This window comes from Ceratotherium simum, chromosome 18, assembly GCF_057802395.1.
Source record: "Ceratotherium simum simum isolate JZ-2026a chromosome 18, ASM5780239v1, whole genome shotgun sequence".
NCBI lineage: Eukaryota > Metazoa > Chordata > Mammalia > Perissodactyla > Rhinocerotidae > Ceratotherium > Ceratotherium simum.
The window spans coordinates 30,947,152-30,968,240 of NC_141917.1; the positions used below are offsets into that span (position 1 = coordinate 30,947,152).

Below are 21,089 nucleotides of genomic sequence, written 5' to 3' on the forward strand. Positions count from 1 at the left end.
TCCCACTTAGTCTTTAACTGTTCATGACCATCAGTTTCTCATTATCCTTCTGCAGGATATCAGTAACCAGCCAACGCTATTGTCTTTGTAGGCATTATTCCTCCCCTATCTTTTAAATACCTGACACATTTTACCCTCAAGGACATTCCCCTGCACCAGGAAGTTTTCCCAGGTCACCTCCTGTGAAATCTCTAGCAGTTGGACCACTACCAAGTGCTAGAGTGTATCTGTGCCTCACGTTCACTTAGGACAATGTCCTCTTTACCTACCAGGCAATGAGTGAGGCAGTCCCATATTCTTATCTTACCACTTGTGTTGTCGGATCATTCCTGGCACCACTTGTGTTAGTCTGGGTCCTTTGGGAAGCAGACACCAAGATAGGATTAAACATATGAGAAGTTTATTAGAGAAAGGGCTTTAAAGGGAAATTGGGAGAAAGCCTGAGAAGGCTGGAGAGATTCAGAGCATGATGCAGGTCATATGCCTATGAAAGAGAGAGGAAAGAAAGGAGTGCTAAATGTCCATCAAATGGTGAATGGATAAATAAAATGTGGTATGTCCATACAATGGAATATTATTTCGTAATAGAAAGAAATGAAGTACTGATACATACTACAACATGGATAAACTTCAAAAACATTATGCTAACTGAAAGAAGCCAGTCACAAGAGATAGCATATTGTATGATTTCATTTATATGAAATGTTCAGATAGGCAAATATACAGAGACAGAAACTAGATTAGTGGTTGCTTAGGGCTGAGGGGTTAGAGAAAAATAGGGAGTGATTGCTAATGTGTATGGGGTTTCTTTTTGGGGTGCTAGAAGTGTTCTAAAATTGACTTTGGTGATGATTGCTCAACTCTGAAAATACTAAAACACATTGAACTGCATACTTTAAGTGGGCAAATTCCATGGTATGAAGTATATCTCAAGAAAACTGTTAGATTAAAAGAAAAGAAAAAAAAAAAACCAGAGGATTGTGCAGAAAGAGTCTTACACTGCAGCACAATGCCAAGAAAGTTTCAGTCAGGCTGATTAGGAGTCCTTTATATCCCCTGTTCTCAGTCATTGGCTGGGAGCAGCCCTTGGAAGGCCTGGCCTAGTCACAGAGGCAGTGAGGGTGTCAGTTATGCTTTCACAGTAGGAGATCTGAGAGGCACATTTTCATGGCTACATCTCCTATAAGCCAAAACAAGATACATATCCATACCCAGACTCAAGGTGTAGAGAAATACATGCTGCATCTTGGTGAAAAGAAGAGCAAAGTTATATTGCAAAGGAGTGTGCCACACTTGCATTAACTTATTAAATTCTCCCAACAGTTTATGAAGTAGATACTGTTATTATTCTCATTTAATAGATGGCATAGGAGGCGTAGGGAGATTAACTAGCCCAAGATCATATAGATGCTAAGTGGTGGAGACTGGATTTGAACTCATCAGTCTGGCTGCACACCCTGTGCTCTTTATCATTATACTATATTTTCATACAGTATATTGATTTGAATATCACAGAATCAAATGGAGAGGTTTTATTGTCTAATTCCCCTCACTAAAATGAAGGCTTCGTGAGAATAGGGAGTTGCGAAGCACCTTTATAGGATATTTACTGTACTTTTGTGTACATTATCCTCATTATCCAAAATCAGAGAAACAGGAGGAAATTATATTCAGTCTAGACCTATATTTATTCTGTTTTTTAATCTTGGCATTTAAAAAAATCCTGGTGTATTTTTAATCCTGGTGTAGTAAGTAACCCTAGCATGTGATTCAAAATACAGAGTTGACTGGAATTGCCTGGTTATCACTAAGCTTGAAAATAGATTCCCAATGAGAAAGAAATTTTATACCTATTGAGGGGGTCTTAGGAAGATTTGAGAGGACAGTCAAATGTTAGTACACCTAGTTTGTTAGATAGCCTAGCGTTTGCTTCGTCTTGCTCATGAAGTTTGTGTTTTGGTAGCATAGTTGCATTTCAGCAACTTTCTGAGAGGAAGTACCCACTACAGACTTAATAAATGCGTGGTATTGACACAAGGTGGGGAGATAGTAGCTCAAATGTAACTCAATCTCTTTGGGAGTTGGGGAGAAAGGTAGTGGTGGGAAGATGTGTGGGGCATGTTATTTTAAAGATTAGTAAACTGAGAAACAGAAAGATTAAGCAACTTGGGCAGGGGCAAACTAAAATGTAGTAAGTTGAAATTTTAGGTCAAGCTGGCTTGGCTCTAGGACCATTATTCTTTCCATTAAATTTTTCCATATTTTCAGCCCAGTGTTTCATTTAAATTCTCTCATTTAAAATAGTTTGTTCTATTGTTTCTATTAATTACAGAACGTGTTTTGATCATTTTGAGGGTTCTCCTTCCTCTTGCATTGATAGACACACACTAGAGCAATAGAAAGATATTGGGATTTAGGCAGCCGCTGGATGTGAACTGACTGACCATCGGTACCACCATAGAATGTTTGGATTAGTCATACGTCGCTTAACGATGGGGATATGTTTTGAGAAATGAGTCTCTAGGCAATTTTGTCTTTGTGTGAACATCATAAAGTGTACTTACGCAAACCCAGGTGGTATAGCCTACTGCATACCTAGGCTCCAGTATAATCTTATGGGACCACCATTGTGTACGTGGTCCATCATTGATCGAAACGTTGTTATGCAGTGCGTGACTGTATTTAGGATTTCAGGAAGTGGAATATTTAAGACTTTGTGGAAGACATCATATTTTTCTTTGAGAATTTGGCAGACTGCATTAGAGAAGGAAATCTAGACTTAGTCAGCATAACCACAGGACCAAGACTCATAAGTAGATGTTAGGAGGGAACCTTGGACCCAGTTTAAGACAGATATTGCCAGTTAGAGCCACCCAGAAATGGACTGATGTTGCTTGTGATGTAATGAGTTCTGTACTGCCAGAGGCTCCATGACCATCTGCTAAGAAGGGAAATACAGACAGTTTTACCAGTTGGGAGTCTGTACTGTATGATCTCAGAGAAGGCCTTTAAAAGCCTAGGTTTTTGTGCTTGCATTTTCCATCACTATGAATATTTGAGACTTTTGATAACTCTCTCAGTCAGGAGAAAGCTCTACTTTTAAGGACTCCTGTGACTACTTCGGCCCAGGATAATAATCTCCCTATTTTAAGGTCAACTAAATTAGTAACCTTAATTATACCTGCAAAGTCCCTTTTGCCATGTAGAGTAACATATTCATGGGCATGACACCAAGGGGGGAGGTCATGGAGGTCAAAATTCTGCCTCCCACAATGCAGTACCCTCTGCCTGGAATACTCTTTCTTGTCCCTGCATCATGCTCTTGCGTCTGCTAACTCTTACTTTGTCCACTGGGTCTTTTTTTTTTTTTTTAATTTTTTTTTTTTTTTTTAATTTATTTATTTTTCCCCCAAAGCCCCAAGCGATAGTTGTAAGTCATAGTTGCACATTCTTCCAGTTGTTGTATGTGGGACGCGGCCTCAGCATGGCCGGAGAAGCAGTGCGTCTGTGTGCGCCCGGGATCCGAACCCGGGCAGCCTGCATCGCAGCGCACGCACCTAACCGCTAAGCCACGGGGCCGGCCCTGTCCACTGGGTCTTGATTTCTTTTTCCCCCTCTTTTTTCCCCTATGCTCGAGTTTGGGTTAGGAACCTCTCCTCAATACTCATGTATTACTCTATACTTCCCCATTGTACCACTTGTCAATTGGTGTGCTTATCCATATCCTTTCAGGGAACTGTTGGTCAACTCTTTAAGGAGAGCAGCCTTGTTTATCTGGGCACATTGTGTTTTCCTGCTTAACCTTGTGTCTGCCATACAATTGATGCTCAATAAAAAAAAAAGTTGAATCAATGAATTATTTATATTCATGAAAGGTAGAAACATGATAACTATCTTTAATACAGATTTTAATACAGATTTAATACAGTACTCCTCATTACTGGAAGCTTTCAGGTGGAAGCTCAATGACAGAGTGTCAGGGATATTGTTGGGAGACTAATGTACCTGAGCTCTCTTTTGTGACTCATTCTTTGTTAGGGTTGCTGCAAGACCGGTAGAGATGGGGTCACTTGTAATCCTCTACCTGTGGCTCCCAGGAGAGACGTATGTGCTGTCATCACTAGCAATGTCCCTGTCCGTTCACTGTGGAATTATCCAGCCTGGTGGATCTGGAATAATTGACTCCATAGTACTGTGGCCTGTGCTGATTACTGAATCATAAGTGAGTGGCAAGATTATTAGTAGAGTTACTTTTACAGTTCATTAGCTCTGAGGAAGTAACATTAGAAGTAAAGAGACTATTAACATACGTGAGTAGAGAAGGAGTGTTGTCGTTAGTTCTGTCAAGTCAATTCCGGCTCCTAGTGACCCTGTGTGCAGCACAGCAGAATCCTGCCTGGTCTTTTTGCACCATCCTCTCACTTTCTGGTGCTATATCAGACAATGCTCTGTGGCTATTCACAGGGTTTTCATGGCCAATTTTTTCAGAAGTGGGTGGCCAGGTGCTTCATCCTAGTCTGTCTAGTCTGGAAGCTCCGCTGAAACCTGTCCACCATTGGTGACCCTGCTGGTATTTGAAATATGGTGGAAGAACTTTGAGCATCATAATAACATATAGTCACCACAGTATGACAACCAACAGATGGGTGATGTGGTTCCCTGACCGCAGAATGTTAACCACTGGACCATCAGAGCTGAGAGAAGGACTGTTGTGTAGTATTGAAGAGCAGGCTTTTTGGTTCAAACTCCCACCTCTACCACTTACTAGCTGTGTGACCTTGGACAAGGTACTTAAGTCTCTGTGCTTCAGTTTCCTAATCTGTAAAATGGAGATGATAATAGTAGACCCTAACTTGTAGAGTGATTGTGAGAATTAAATAGGCAAGATAGTAAAGGATGTAGTGCCTAGGATATAATAAGCATTGTGTAAGGGTTAGCTATCATTATCATCATCAACAACAACAGCAAAACATTATTGTATAGGCACATTAAAGATAGTTCAAGACCTACAACATGTGCACAATGTCTGGCTTATACTAGGAATACAATGGTATTTTTTTTTAATTTTTTTATTGTGAAATTTTTGTTGTACATTATTGTTTGTCAGTCACCATATAAGTGCATCCCTCCACCCCTTGTGCCCACCTCTCAACCCTCTAGCCCCTGGTAACCACCAAACAGTTCTATCTGTCCGTGTGTTGGTTTATCTTCCACATATGAGTGAAATCATGCACTGTTTGTCTTTGCCTTTCTGGCTTATTTCACTTAATATGATACCCTCCAGGTCCATCCATGTTGTTGCAAATGGGACAATTTTGTCTTTTTTTATGGCTGAGTGGTATTCCATGGTATTATATATACCACATCTTCTTTATCCAATCATCAGTTGAGGGACACTTGGGTTGCTTCCATGTCTTGGCTGTAGTGAATAATGCTGTGATGAACATAGAGGTACATAAGCCTCTTTGGATTGTGGATTTCAGGTTCGTTGGTGTATTTTCATTTTCATTTGTCTCCAGATATGATTTGATTTCTCATTTAATTTCATCAGTGAGCCATTGGTCATTTAGTAGCATGTTGTTGAGTCTCCACAGCTTTGTCACTTTCCTGGTTTTTTTCTTGTAGTTGATTTCTGGCTTCATGGCTTTATGGTCAGAAAAGATGCTTGTTATGATTTCAGTCTTCTTAAATTTATATAAGCATGCCTTGTTTCCCAACATATGGTCTATCCTTGAGAATGTTCCATGCGCACTTGAGAAGAATGTGTAATCTGCTGTGTTTGGATGGAGTGCTCTCGTTATATATCTATTAAGTCCATCTCATCAAGGTTTTTCATTTAAGTCCATTATTTCCTTATTGATTTTCTGTCTGGATGATCTGCCCATTGATGACAGTGGGGTGTTAACATCCCCTACTATTATTGTGTTGTTGTTAATATCTTCTTTTAGGTTTGTTAATAGTTGCTTTATGTACCTTGGTGCTCCTGTATTGAGTGTGTATATATTTAAAAGTGATATGTCTTCTTGGTGGAGTGTCCCTTTCATCATTATATACTGCCTCTCTTTGTCTCTCTGTTTTATCTTGAAGTCAGCTTTGTCTGGTATAAGTATGGCAACACCTGCTGTCTTTTGTTTGCCATTAGCTTGGAGTATTGTCTTCCATCCTTTCACTCTGAGCCTGTGTTTGTCTTTAGAGCTGAGATATGTTTCCTGGAGGCAGCATATTGTTGGGTCTTGTTTTTTAATCCATTCCGCCACTCTGTCTTTTGATTGGAGAGTTCAGTCCATTTACATTTAGGGTAATTATTGATATATGGGGGCTTGTTGTTGTTATTTTATGGCTCTTTTTCCTGTTCTGTTGCATTTCATTTCTCGCCCCGTATGTTTCGGACTCCCAATTCAGTTTGGTAGTTCTGTATGGGGGTTCTCTTAGTTTTCTCTTTCTTTATTGTGTGTGATTCTGCTCTGATTATTTGGTTAGTGGTTACCATGAGCTCTGTATAAAAAATCTGATGGATGTGATAGTCCATTTTTTGATGGCCTGTTATTCTCTTAGACTAAGTTGATTTGATCCCTTTCCTCTTCCCCTTCTAAGTTATTGTTGTCACATCTTATTCCTTCTTGTGTTGTGAGTTCATATTTAACATGATGAGTTTATATTTTTTCTTGGTGCTTACCTTCTCTTGATCTTTGGTTTTTTAATTGTTTGCTAATCTATTTTGATAGAACACTGCGATTTTTCTGGTTTTGTCGACCTATTTTCCTCCTTGTTCAAAACTTTGAATCCCTTTTCTCTTTTTTTCCTCAGGGATTAGGGCCTTCTTGAGAATTTCTTGTAGTGGGGTCTTGTGGCAATGAACTCCCTTAGCTTTTGTTTATCTGGGATAGTTATTATTTCTCCATCATCTCTGAAGGATATTTTCGCTGGATAGAGTATTCTTGGCTGAAAGTTTTTGTCCTTCAGAATTTTGAATTTATCATTCCACTCTGTCCTAGCCTGTAAATTTTCTGTTGAGAAATTGGCTGAGAGCCTGATGGGAAATCCTTTGTATGTTATTTTTTTTTTGTCTAGCTGCCATTAATATTTTTTCTTTGTCATTGACTTTTGCCTACTTTACTACTATATGCCTTGGAGAGGGTCTTTTCGTGTTGATATATTTAGGAGATCCATTGATTTCATTCACTGGTATTTCCAGCTCCTTCCCCGGGTTTGGGAAGTTCTCAGCTATTATTTCTTTGAACAAGTTCTCTGCTCCTTTTTCCCTCTCTTCTCCCTCTGGAATACCTATAATCCTTATGTTGGATTTCCTAATTGAGTTGGATATTTCTTGGAGAGTTTCTTCATTTCTTTTTAGTCTTAGTTCTCTTTCCTACTCCATCTGGAGCATTTCTGCATTGCTGTCCTCAATATTGCTAATTCTTTCCTCCATATTGTCAGCTCTGATGCTTAAGGCTTCCAGATTTTTCTTTATCTCCTCTATTGTGTTTTTGATCTCTAAGATTTCTGATTTTTTTTTCATTGTTTCAATCTCTTTTGTGAAGAAACTCCTGGTTTCATTGAGTTGTCTCTCTGTGTTTTCTTGTATTTCATTAAGCTTTTTTATGATGGCTATTTTGAATTCTCTGTCATTAAGGTTATGCATTTCTGTGCTTTCCAGGTTGACTTCTAGGTGCTTGTCATTTTCCTTTTGGTCTGGAGATTTAATATATTTTTGCGTCGTGCCTGTTGGTGTTGGCTTACTTTTCCTCATAGTGAAAATATATGGTCGCAGTTTCTTCTTGCTGCCACTGGGTGGGGGTCAAGGGCTGTGTATTCTGGCCCACTTCAATCCGCTGGCACTCTCGTTGGCCTCTGGCTGATGTGAAGTCTGGCTGAGCAGAGGCTGCTAGGGGTGAAGCATGGGAACAGCTGGAGCTGGAGCATGGGAACAGCTGGGACTGGAGCGCAGCTAGGCCAAAGCAGCTTGGGCTCAGCTGCAGGTGGGTTGAAGCAGCTGCAGCTGAAGCGCTGCTGTGCCGAAGAAGCAGGAGTTGGAGCACCGCTGGGCTGAAGAAGCTGGAACTGAAGTCCATTGAGCCGAAGAAAGAGGAGCTAGAGCACTGCTGGGCCAAAGAAGGAGCAGCTGGAACACTGCTGGGCTGAAGAAGCAGGAGCTGGAGTGCCGTTGGGCTGAAGAAGCAGGAGCTGGAGCACTGCTGGGCTGAAGAAGTTGGAACTGGGCTGCACTGGGCCGAAGAAGGAGGAGCTAGAGAGCTGCTGGGCCAAAGGAGGAGGAGCTGGAGCACCACTGCGCCGAAGAAGCAGCAGCTGGAGCGCTGCTGGGGTGAAGAAGCAGCAGCTGGAGCGCTGCTGGGCTGAACAAACTGGAACTGGAGTGTGCTGGGCCGAAGAAGGAGGAGCTCGAGCACCACTGGGCCAAAGAAGCTGGAACTGAAGCCAAAGAAGCTGGAAACAGAGTGTGGTGGGCTGAAGTTGCTGGCACCAAGTCAGCTGAAGCCTGAGTACAGGCCAGGCTGAAGCAGCTGGAGCTGGGGTTTGCGGACGGATGGTGGTCAAGCCGAAGGAGCTGGGGACGAGGCACAGTCGAGCTGATGTAGCTGGGGCCAGGGCACAGTCAAGCCAAGGGAGCTGGGGCCATGGCACAGTGGAGCTGGGGCTGCTGGGGCCGTGGCTTAGTCCAGCTGGAACATCTAGGGCTGTGATGCAGTGGGGCCTGAACTTCCACTGCCTCTGGTGCGGGGGTGCAGGCTCACCCCGCTGGTGGAGGGGCCCTGGCACCTGGGGGCTGCTGCCTGTGGGTGCGGGGTGTGGTCCCGCTGCCTCTGGTGGTGGGGCCCGGGCACCTGGGGGCCACTGCCTCTGGGGCTGGAGCTGAGCTGATGTGCTGCTGTGCTGAGGTGCTGGTTGGGCAGGCCAAGTTGGGGGAGGTGCGTTTACTTTTGCCTCTCCAATCTCAAAGGTTTCTGGCCTCACTGTGGCTTTCTGCTGTCCTGAGGGGCTAGCTTGTTGAAAGTACCCTCGCAACAGTTCTGCTCCCTCCATAGGGGGATCCCTACGGGCTATGAGTGGTCTGGGAGAGTGCCGTTTTTCACATGGCGAGCCGCTCCCCTCCCCCCGCCAAGAGCCGCGTGGTATTGGTCTCTGGGTCGTGGTCATTGGGGCAGGAAGGGAGCTCCTCTTACCTCCTTCCACTTCTTCTGGGGATTCCAGCACCTCAGTCCTTGGGTGTACAGCTGCCTGGGTGCCTCAGATGTCCCCTGTGTTTTGTGAATAGCTTCTGTTGGAATATGAATGTCCTTTTTGTTGTGTCTTAGAGGGGGAGAGTTCAGTGGAGAAAGATCACTCCGCCATGATGCTGACGTCACTCCACAATGATATTTTTGTGTTAGTAAATAATAATTGTAATTTTTGTAATTTTTATTTATATTTACTCTTTTAGATAACTGTAGGAAATGGTTCCAATAACTTTATAATAAGAACTAAATGCTGTTGTGTTGCTCAGAGCTTGCTCAGGCAGGCTGAAAAATATCTCCTACTAGGACTTACTTTATCTCTTCTTTTATTAAAGCAAAGGAATGTTTTTAAAAGCCTTTTGTGGGCCGGCCCCGTGGCTTGGTGGTTAAGTGAGCGCGCTCCACTGCTGGCGACCCGAGTTCGGATCCCGGGCTCCCACCGGCGCGCTGCTTCTCCGGCCATGCTGAGGCCGCGTCCCACATACAGCAACTAGAAGGATGTGCAGCTATGACACACAACTATCTACTGGGGCTTTGGGGGGAAAAAAAATAAATAAATAAAATCTTTAAAAGCCTTTTGAAGTTTTTTTCCAGAATAAAGAAAACATGATCAGGTGAAATTAATATTTTACCTATAGATGTATATAATTTTGTGGATGCTAAAGTGAAATATTCTTGCCATAAAAATGTTTTCATGTGAATTCAGATGAGATGTTAACACTTTGCTTGTCTTCGCAAACAGGTCCATCCTAAATTCCATTATAAACAGGCTCATGACCCAGGCACAGACACTTCTTGTGTGGCTTTTTCCTATGATGGTAATGTCCTTGCATCTCGTGGAGGTAGGTTGAAAGCTTTCTTTTTGATATGTTTTATATTTAAAATGATCATACTTAACGCTAACAAATATCAGACTGATATCCTAGCGCTTAGTAAAGCCAACTGTGCTTTTGTTAACGTACGTTTGCCAGTCTGCTTTTTCATTAGAACGCATTTCCAACTTGCCCCTATTGTCTTGTTAAAAGGGATCAAGTAAAATTTAGAAAATATGTACTCTTTTTGCCTAAGTTTTTATTTTAGCTTCAAATTCCATCAAAGTTTGAAGCCTCCAAGGATGACCTTTGCCTCTACCTTATAGAATTTTATAGAGGATGTTCTACATTCTTTCTATACCATTTTATAATTCTGGGTCTGGTATTTCAAAATCTTCTATTTGCTGACCATTGATTTTTTTCAGTTCAAACACCAACTCAATTCAGTTAAAGTTGTACATCTGGATGTTATCTTTTAATAGCTACATATAGGTTGTATTTTAAGTTTACTTATCTACATTTCTGTTGTTGAATATAGGTTGTTTCTAGTTTTTTGCTAAATCTTTCTCACATGGATAAGCTGTGTGTTGATAGAAGGAGATAAGAGAATAGTGAGGGCAGCTTATGAGCAAAGCATTCTGGGGAAGTACAGGACATGACTGAGGACCTTCCAGTGGGTCAACTTTTTGGGAGAGAAAAGAAACAGCAGCCTGAGTGTTACAGATGTCCTTAAATATCACATAAAGGATGTAGTCTTTATTCTGCAGGCCAAATTAATCTAGCAACACTGCGTTTAGTCATTCATTCATCCACTCAACTACTATATATTGAGCAGCTACTCTGAGCTAGCATTATGCTAGGTGCTGGGTATAAACTGTGAACATCATAGACAGGGTTCCTTTCCTGAAAGAGTTTACAACCTGTTGTGGAGGGGAGTGGAAGTGAGGAGGAGATGAAGAGACTTGGCCCAGCTTTCCCCTCAGTTTAACCAGTCCATGTCCTTTTACCCTGTGGAACTCCATTCAGATTCTCTTTCCTCCAAGGAACCTTATCTATTATATCTAAACTACCCTCACTGACATAATTTAAAAAAAACTAAAGCATATGTACATGTATTTTCTATTTATGGTATACTTGACAAAGATGGATATGTATAAAGTATGTATTTTGGTCCATCAATTCTAACCTGCTACTTGAGTCCTAAGATGAGTCTTAATTAAGACTGTATATACTCTTTACTTACAAATGGTGGTTCTTACCCCAAGAGTGTATCTGAATCCCTTGGGAAGGTTTTTCAAATGATAAATGCTCCACTTAGAGATTATCACACTCACTCTTGCATCTTTAGAGTGGTATACCCCAATCTCCAAGGTGGAGTGGAGAGGGAAGAGAGGAATAAGAGGGGAGTAGTGTAGTTTGAAAATTCTTCCCAGAGGATTCTAAAATAGGCCACCCCCACCCAGTTGATAATTACTGCCTTAGAAGCGTAGGACTAACTCCACTTCAGACAAAGCCACATTGGTGATAATTCTTACCATCCTCTTCCATCCTATGATAGCTATTGGGTAACATGTCGTCGACACAACCTGTATACCATATTCCATCATTTTCATTCCTGGATGTGTAGATTATGGCAGTTGGAAGTCTGTTCAGCAAAGAGTCCCCAGGGTGTGGTAAGGTGCTGCTGCTAGCTCCAAAACTTGCCAGGTTAGCTAAACTGTTTAATGCAGATTAATGTTTTCTTATTGTTTGAGGATGGTGAGGATATGTAACCTTTTTTTAAGACTAATAGTAAAAGGCGAGTCTTAAAAAGTTCTTCCAATATAAGCAGGTCCCTAGTCCAGCCAGTTATGCATTAGCGCACCTGCCAAAAGTGGGGTTTCAGAGGAAAGGTCGCTGGGGAGAGAATGGGGATTTTCACTGAACTCTCCAATCACCTCACTTGCACCTGATACTGATTCCTTATTGGACCCAAGGGCTTGAGGTAGATCTCAGCTGTGGACACTGGGGAGAAGGAACAGCAAAGACATTACTTAAATGAGTTTTGGCTTTCATTCTGGTCAGGAATTAGTTAGTAGCCCTGTAGAAATATAAAAAAGTGATTCTTAAAAGAATATTCATTATACTTTAAATAGCTTGGAAACACTGTACTCCCCAGCAAAGTGAAGAATGATAGCCACAGACAGAGTTACCCTGGAGGGGAGGGAATCGCATGGCTCACCCTCATTAATGTTAATGGATAGCTTCACCTACACACTAGTGGGAAAAAGAATCTGTTGTGAACTGAACTATTTTCAGTCCTGATGGTTGTTAAATTAATATCTTCTTAAGAAGTTGGGTTATGCTCCAATATACCACAGGGGAACTACCATCTGCTCTAAAATCACTCTTTAGAGTAGATTCTCCAGGGTTCCTTCTAGGCTACAGATGCTACATCATTCTGGAAAGTAATTTCTAGAAGGCCAATTCATTGTCATATATCTTTCTACTATTCTCGCAACTACTGCTTTCAAGCTCCCCAGTTAAAATTAAACATGCTTATGTGCCTATCCTTCCTTCCTTCCCTCCCTCCCTCGCTCCCTCCCTTTCTCCCTTTCCTCCTTTCTTCGTATAGTTGTACACTAAGTTTAGCAAACTCTAAACTTGGAACTAGTTCTTTTTGCCCAATTCACTTTCTGTCTTTTTTTTTTCTTTCTTTCTCATTCCTCTATCAGGTGATGATACATTGAAATTATGGGACGTCCGACAGTTTAATAAGCCACTTTTTTCGGCCTCAGGTCTTCCTACCATGTTCCCAATGTAAGTAGCATATTTTTAATATTCAATAAGCATAAGAGAATGGAAAAGAAATTTGTTTACCTTAACGTTAATTTATATCATATGTCTTTTAGATCTTCTAGAAAAGGAACTTGAAGAGTGGTTGAAATTGGTTTTTGAAAGATGCATTTTATTTTTGCTTTTCATTTTGCACATTCTGCAGACTATAAAATATTTTTTTGAAGTTGAAATGATGTATGTTCATGTGTTTGTGTGTGTTTATATATTATATGCACTCATAAGTCTTGGGGTAGTAAAACTATCTTAAGGGATTGAGTTGTTCTTTTAATTTTGTATAAATGACAAGGTGGGCCTACGTATTTGTTGTCTTTTAAAATTTGTACCCTCATACCATCGAAGCAATTTTTCATAGTTACTGAGCATTATTATATATAATTTTCTCAATTTTTTCTTATCATCATTCTAATAAATGATTAGATAACCTTCGCTTGTTCAGACTCTCTTGCTCTGGTAGCTGCACACTCCATTCTGCTGAGTTGACAACTGAAGCATTTAAAGATTTTTCTGAGGCAGCTGAGGTGGGATTTGACCTCCAAGTCCTACAGTTGGTGCCTAAGCAAAATTTTCTATTTTGGTAGAAGTAAAATTTCACATCTGTGTTAAATAATGACCAACAGGGAGAGCGTGAGAGTAATAGAAGCATCAAATGGAGAAAGCTGTATAATAACGGAGTACTAACTCTAACATGGTCTTTTGCCCATGGCATTTATCTGTTAAAACAAACAGATGGACAAACAAACATAAATTTATAGCTGATGAGAAATTTTTGAGCTATTATGCCTGCTAACTCCATATAACTTCTTTGGATCATGTCTTAGATTATTCACAATTAGGTGTGCCAGACCTCTAAAAACAAGAGCTATTGAATCATAGCCATCAATTAGGTTCCGGTGGTGCAACCTGCTCCTCATTTCATGGTGCTTGACTTGACAAAACTCAAATTATTTGAGTGATGGTGGTAGTGAAAAATAGTTCCAAAACTGGTCAAAATAATCACTACTTAGACATTAGTCATACAGTGTCTATTTGTGTATAGACACTGTCAATGTCTATGTTGAGTTTTTCCCATGCTCTTTTTACAATAAAAAAATATTATAATGTGTAGAAGTTAAAAGCACGTATTCTGGAATACGACTGCCTAAGTTCGAATCCCAGCTGCACCACTTACTTTTGAGATCTTGGACAAGGTTTATTTAACTGCTCTCTGCCTCAGTTTCCTCATCAGTAAAATGGGAATAATAATATCTACCTCATAGGATTATTGTGAAGATTAAATGAATTAATATAAGTGCTTAACTTATTGTAAGCCCTATATAAGAGTTATCTCTTGTTACAATGATGTTCATATTTTAGCTCACTCATTACTGCTGCACTGTTGTGGGGCCACAAGCTTACACTTATAAACTCTTTTTGTCTGTAGGACTGACTGCTGTTTCAGTCCAGATGATAAGCTCATAGTCACCGGTACATCTGTACAAAGGGGATGTGGCAGTGGCAAACTTGTTTTCTTTGAGCGCAGGACTTTCCAAAGGGTGTATGAAATAGACATCACAGATGCGGTATGTATATTCTTTTCTCCACAGCCTTGAGAATGAAGTGAAGTTTGTCTCTTAGCCATCTTTTGTTTTGGTTTTTAAATAGAACATAAGCCCTGGCCCGTATAGTGCAATGGTGGCTGATTTTTCTCCAACACGGGAATTACTAATACATTGCAGACTGGCTGATCTACCCTTTCCCCTCCCCTGACCCAATATTTCCTATGGGCTCTACTTCAATCAGCATTTCAGCTGGGCCTGTGATGTTTCCCCCCTCTGCCAACTGATTTGAGGAGAGCAGAAGCTGATCATCACGTAGGATACAGAAAGGAGCTTCCCACAATGTACATGTTTGTGAGGATTTGGGGGTTGTGGACAGAAGTGAAAGGTTATGCCCTCAGAAAGTGATGAAGTGTGTCATTGTTTGAAAACCTTGAAAACTTGGACAGAATTCTGCTTGTCAGAGTTGTTGTTAAGGTAAGATCCAGCTTCCACTGAGCTTAATTTCTGTTTAGTTATTTGGAGGTTTAAAACATTTCAGGTTTAACTTCTACATCTAAAAAAAAACTCTTTAGTTTTCTTTATAGATTTGTATAGGCACTAAAACACCAGCATGCATGCATGCATTCATTCATTCATGTCCTGAGACTGGAGCCTTATTTAATACAGTAGTAGTGAAGATTCCCAGAGGAAAAATCTGAATTCCTTTAAATTCTTTTAAAGTATATATTATTATTTAGATGGTAAGGCAAATCATTGTCATTTTTGAGTATGAAACAAGCTAATTAACATTTGTGTAAATTTTCATTGGCTCATTGTCAGATCCTTTAGTAATATCCTATATCTTAAACAGTGCTCTCATGCAGGTTCTCCAGTTGTTTCAGCTCTTTGTAAACAGTTGAGACATATTATGTACTTAAATGATTCAGACAATTGACCAACTGTTTTTAAATCACCAAGAAAAAGCTCTTGTCTGTAATGCTCTAGTGTTACTAGGGAGTCTTAATTTGTAGGCTGTAAATTTGAAACCATGATAGAGTTAATTAGAGACAATGAACTAACAATGAGACTAATTCTAGATGAGTACTTAGTTTTATAGATTTTAATCTCATGACATAATTTGAAATGTGCCAGCACTAATAATACTTTTTTTGGAGCAAACTAAAACACTAGAATCAAAGAAAAAGACTCTTGACTCGATCAACTTTAATCTCAAAAAATAAAATTATTATCATTGGTTGTTCCAGGAGTAAGCAGTGTTCTGTTATGCCTCTCAGCGATGACACATCTCAGTATTACTCACGGGGCTGTGTTTTAAAATTGTAATTTAAATTGAAACATAAATAATTAAGAAATGTAGAAGTATGACTGCACTTTTAAGACATATTGGATTTCTGTAGTGTACAGAACATGCTGCTTGCTGTGTTGCTCTGAGTTGCTTTTCTAGCTAGATCTTTTTCTCCATAGCGCTTACTACCACCTCATCTAATATATATTTGTTTGTTTTTGTCTGTCTTCTTTTATCAGAATATAAGCCCATGAGGCCAGAAACTTTGTTTTGTTCATTGTGACATCCTCAGTGCCTAGAACAGTGCCTGGCACATGGATAGCGCTTAATCAGTATTTATTGAATGAGTGAATGGTATACTTGAGAAGTGCAAGTAATGCGTCTTGTAGAGCACAGGTGTGTCTTTGGAGAGAGAGTGAGGCAGGAGGGAAGTATTAGAGATGGAAAGGTAAACTGACCTTGTATACCATAATAAGAATGTGACTTTATCTTGTGGCTTTTTTTTTTAAGCAAAGGGACAATACATACACATCTAGGTTTTAGAAGTTAATTTTTATTGAAGTGTGAAGGTTAAGTTTACAAGATTCGGTATTATTTGTATATGAGGGCTGAGGTTTATAACTTGGGATACTGGGTCAGTGTTCCCTGAGATTAGAAAAATAAGAAAAGAAAAGAAAGCAGGTTTTGGAAGAAGGACAGTGGGTTCTGTTGAAATGTTGAACTTGAAGTACCCTTAGGACCTCTGGGTAGAGATGCTCAATAGACAGATAGGTTGATGAGTTTGGTGCTTAAGAGAAAGAAGACACAGTTTTGGGAGAAGCATTTATAGTTCATATTGAAATGTTGGTTCTGATTAGTTTGGTTAAGGAAAGGACGTTAAGGATAGAGAAGATTAGCCCTAGGAAATCCGAGTATTTAAGGGATGAGCAAATGAAGAGAAGCAAACAAAAGAGAAGGCTCTTTAAGTAAATGGACTATACCATATATTGAATTACCTTAGAAGAGTCGGAAAACAAATTTTGACATCCATTTTGATAGATGGATGAAGAGAGAACTTCAAATAGGGACAAACCCACACACCTGAAGGTGGCCTTTCAATCATTGATTTAGGATTTGTTTGTCTTTTTTATTGTTGTTAACAACAGACAGCATTGTTTTCTGTTTATATAGGAGAAAGCTATGTTAAAGGGACTTTAAACTGTCCCTTTGATCTATTTTCTCAAGTTTTAAGTCTTCTTGGAATGTAAGAAAATGAACAAATGCATTCTTTGAAATGCATAAAGAGAGTGGTCATTTTGCTAGACAGGCCAGAAAACACCTGTTTAACTTTATTGTGTTTTTGTCATTAAAAACCAGAATAGTCATTTTTTTTTTGGAAACACCACACCCTGCTGTAGTAATATACTCACTGTGTTGTTTTAATTTACATTAAAGACAACATCTCATATTCTTAATATCAACATTTAGTAGTGTGCTTGTTTGACAAGACGCAGGCAATGAATGGTGGCTTTAGGTCTATCCTAGATGTGTCCCCTTACTTCAGTAACGTATGATTAATTGTATTCTTCCCACACCCTCGTCTAAAACGAAATAATCCCCTAGACAGTTATATTCTAGAATGCCAAGCTCAACATGTATAAGGAACCAAACATTGTTTTCAGTCAGGGGATGTTAACAATCTATACAATTAATTTCCTAATAACTAAGACTTGTCCTACAATCTTCACAATAAATAGCTTTTAAAAATATAACAATTGCATTTTCCATATTTATTTTTGAAATAAACTTGAAGAAAAACTGATTCTAATTCCACTCTCTGCATTGTCATATGCTCTTAAAATTTTTCTTTATTCAGTATAGAGACTCTCAACGCTCTTCACTAGGAGATGACAAATGTTTCTTTAACATTTACTGTATGATGGTTGTACACATTTTATAATTCTGCTGAAATTATTTTTAGGTGTTTCCTTTGTGGTCCAATTATATAATGTTTCTCAAGTTAAAAAAAATACACACTCATGTTCCTCGTTTATCATCTAATTCTTTGTGATTTGAGTAGTGTGCTTAGTGTCTTTTCTAAGATAAATTCCAGAATATAACTTGAATCTTGAGTTTACAAACTCACTGTTGTTTTTGTGTAAGACAGGACCGTAGGCTTTTTATATGTTGTATAAAATGCTTCCTTTACTCTATTTTGTACAATAAAAGCATAGGAGAGAAAGAACGGGCAAAATATAATTTGGAGATAATGTATCAATTTTTAAAAAAATAATTATGTTTAGAAGAAACAAATTTTTAAACCTTTTCAAAGTTCTAGTTATGTCAGGTAATGCTCTGAAATAACATTATAAGTTATTATTAGCTTAGTAATTTTTCATCAAATTATAATTTGTTGCAAAATGACTTAATAGAATTTCCTTTTTAACTAACATAAATCAAGGGACGTGGTTTATGCAGTTGTACTATAGTATTACCATTTATGCTCTTTAACCTAAGCATAGTGAAATCAAGTTGTTTTGACCTGGTGTTATTTATGATGGTGGTCTCTTCACCTCATGCTTTTGGCAATAATTTAAAAGAGATAGCAGGCATTCCCTTGGGAAAAGAGAAGAAAGTGGAAAGGAAAAAAGCCAGAAATTTCACACCTGATCCTGACTTCTCTTCTATTTGTTTGTTTGCTTAGCTACTCTGGTGAGGGACCTCTGTTTCTGTAAACACTGACTGAGCAAAGTGAAGAAAAGAAAGAAAAAAAAACTACACCTTTATTTTTAAAATACAGCTATAGCGTCTAGCACAACTGGTCTTGCATTTGGCCACTGAAGTGAAGGGAAGGGAAATTTGCTCTGATATTTTCAACTAGACTGCCTTAAGCATTTCAAAGTTGATTGAGAATCCTAATACCAACATAAGAAATATAATAGTAAAGGTCTTTTAAGGAAGAAAAAAATTCATTATAATTATCTAAAAAATATTTGGTTATCTTTAGGAATACTGTTTAACCACCTAAGAGAATGGATAGCAAAGAGCAAGGATTATCCTAGATTTTTGCTTCTTTTTACCACTACTTGTTCTCCAGAATATCCTCTTCCTGTGAGAAATGAAATCTAGATTATGCACACCTCATTTATGTTCTTTAGAAAAGAAAACTCAGAATGTCGTGTATTAGGTGTCTTCTATCACTTTGAAATCTTGTTATTAATTTTTTTCATGGAGCCAACTCTACAGTTAGAGAAAATATATATTCTGGATCTGCCTTCCTGGAACTTTGTCAGTTATTTTTATCTTCATCAAATGGAAGAAAGTGAAATAAAAATAATGACTTTTCTATTTGTTATTAATATTAACTCTGGCCTTCCCCTAAAAGATAGGGAGAACTTGAAGTTTTTCTACCAGATTTATTCATTTACTTACTACAAGCTGTATTCCTGCCCCTTAGTATCATGGGCATTGGTTGAAAAAGATATAACTGTTGTTAAAATTATGTTAATTAAGATACAGTTTATATATTTACCAAAAGGAGGGGAAAATTTCTTATTTAAGACTCAGTTGTCTGATTATAGAGATAGCTTACTACGTGTACTGATAAGAAAGTGAGGTCTATATTGTGGGGGAAAAAAACCCCGAAATTTCCATGAAAGTAACAACTATATTTTCTTCTTTATTTAATTAAGTGAAGTTCTGAAGACAACTTGAGTTCACATTATTTTTACTCACCTTGTAAGATCTGATTCTTCATATATGCATTTCAGTGAGGACTATCAGATTAGCGTTTTGTATTTTAATTGTATTTTTCTGATTATAAAAGTAGTACATACTAAATCTAAAAAATTGACAATGTAGAAAAGATCCTTAAGAAAGTAAATATCATATCTAATCATATCACTCATAGATTACGCCCAGATATGGCATTTAAATTAATTAATTTTGATGTCCAAGAAAATTGCTATATATGTTAACATATAGAATGACATATAACATATAAAATGAAAGTAACACCACTTTCATTTCACATAAAAAGTTTTTGTGTTCTTATTAGGAGAGAATATTGATATTTTAAATCGAAAGAGATTGAAGAGGAAGAATAAATGGGTATAATGGGGCCATGAAATAATAGACCCTTCATGAAGCAAGCTATTTATCTTAATTTATAAGTGTAAGGGACATGCTGACCATTCAGACCACAGTCATCTTCCATTATTTGTACATATGGAGGAGAGCAGGAAGGTCATTCAAATTAATGGATATTCCAGAAGTCTTCAGAGTTGGCTTTGGAATGTATCTTTGTTCTTACGTTTGAATATAAATATAGCTAATCTGGAAATTCACTTCAAACAAATTAACTCAGCTGTGCCTGTGAAAGCTTGTCTCTGAAGGAGTTGAGGAACTCATGTGTTCTTCCATTTTGTACTGGGAATAGACTAATGATCTGTCTTACTGATATGAAGTCCCAGCTCAGGCAGAATTGCACCTCTTTAAAAGTTTTCTAGAAATAAAGGAAACAAGTGGTGTCTTTGCCTAGTCAGGATCATACGAGGAATAGTACACAGAGGGAACTTGAGCTATCGGCAATGCAAATGCCAACTGAAAATATACTTGAAAGAAAGACTATATTTGGCATTTATCTGCCTTCTAAAATATAGTGAAACCTTCTTAGTATGAAGTGCAAAGGGATGGAAAAAATGGGCTTTGAATTAACTAGCTTTCCATTATCTGATTTTTATTAAAGAATAGTCAGGCATCTGGTTGACTAGGGAATAGCAGTTGCTTTGAATTATGTATTATTTTGTATAAAGCAATATCAGCTTAATGAAATTTTACTGTAATTCATTGTCTTGGGAAGATTAAACAATGCAGATTCTAGATGGATCCTGATTAACATATTTGTATTTAATAAAATATGTATATTTTCCCACAGCCAAGTGATAAGACATATCAACATAGGTGTATGGAGCATTTGCTCATTGAGAACAGAAAGGCAGGGTATATGAGCACTGGATGTTTCATGGTTTTCCGAGACGTATGAATATTTGATAGAGAACTTGGGAGTAAGTAGGAGATGATGGAGTTTTAGTGTAAATCTGCCAATACAGCAGTTACATGGTTCTTTCTCTAGCACTGCCTTTTCCAGGGTCAAGAGGGAACTTCCAGCATGGCTGTTAAGACAGTGTTTTACGGTCAAGAAGCACAATGATCAGTCAGTACTATTTTCTGTAGGAGTATTTTCTTTATTCACTGAAGAAAAGAGATGCCGTTGGGCTGTGATGCAAAACACTATTGCATTTTTGCTACTTTCATGATGTGGATTACTAAACCCTTTCTTGAGATTTCCTGGATCAAGCAACATACGTCCCAGAGTTCAATCTAAACAGAAACTGGAACTCAG

At 38.6% G+C, this 21,089-nt stretch overlaps 1 protein-coding gene across 2 annotated transcripts in view; it reads left to right on the forward strand.

Annotated features, from left to right (window-relative positions):
- WDR70 (WD repeat domain 70) overlaps positions 1-21,089 on the forward strand; it is a 315,307-nt gene that overhangs the window by 252,010 nt on the left and 42,208 nt on the right. For both annotated transcript variants that reach the window (XM_004422748.2, XM_087443211.1), the window contains 3 exons: positions 9,976-10,075; positions 12,760-12,844; positions 14,304-14,442. In XM_004422748.2, the coding sequence (XP_004422805.1) occupies positions 9,976-10,075; positions 12,760-12,844; positions 14,304-14,442 (324 nt within the window). The remainder of the gene's footprint in view (positions 1-9,975; positions 10,076-12,759; positions 12,845-14,303; positions 14,443-21,089) is intronic.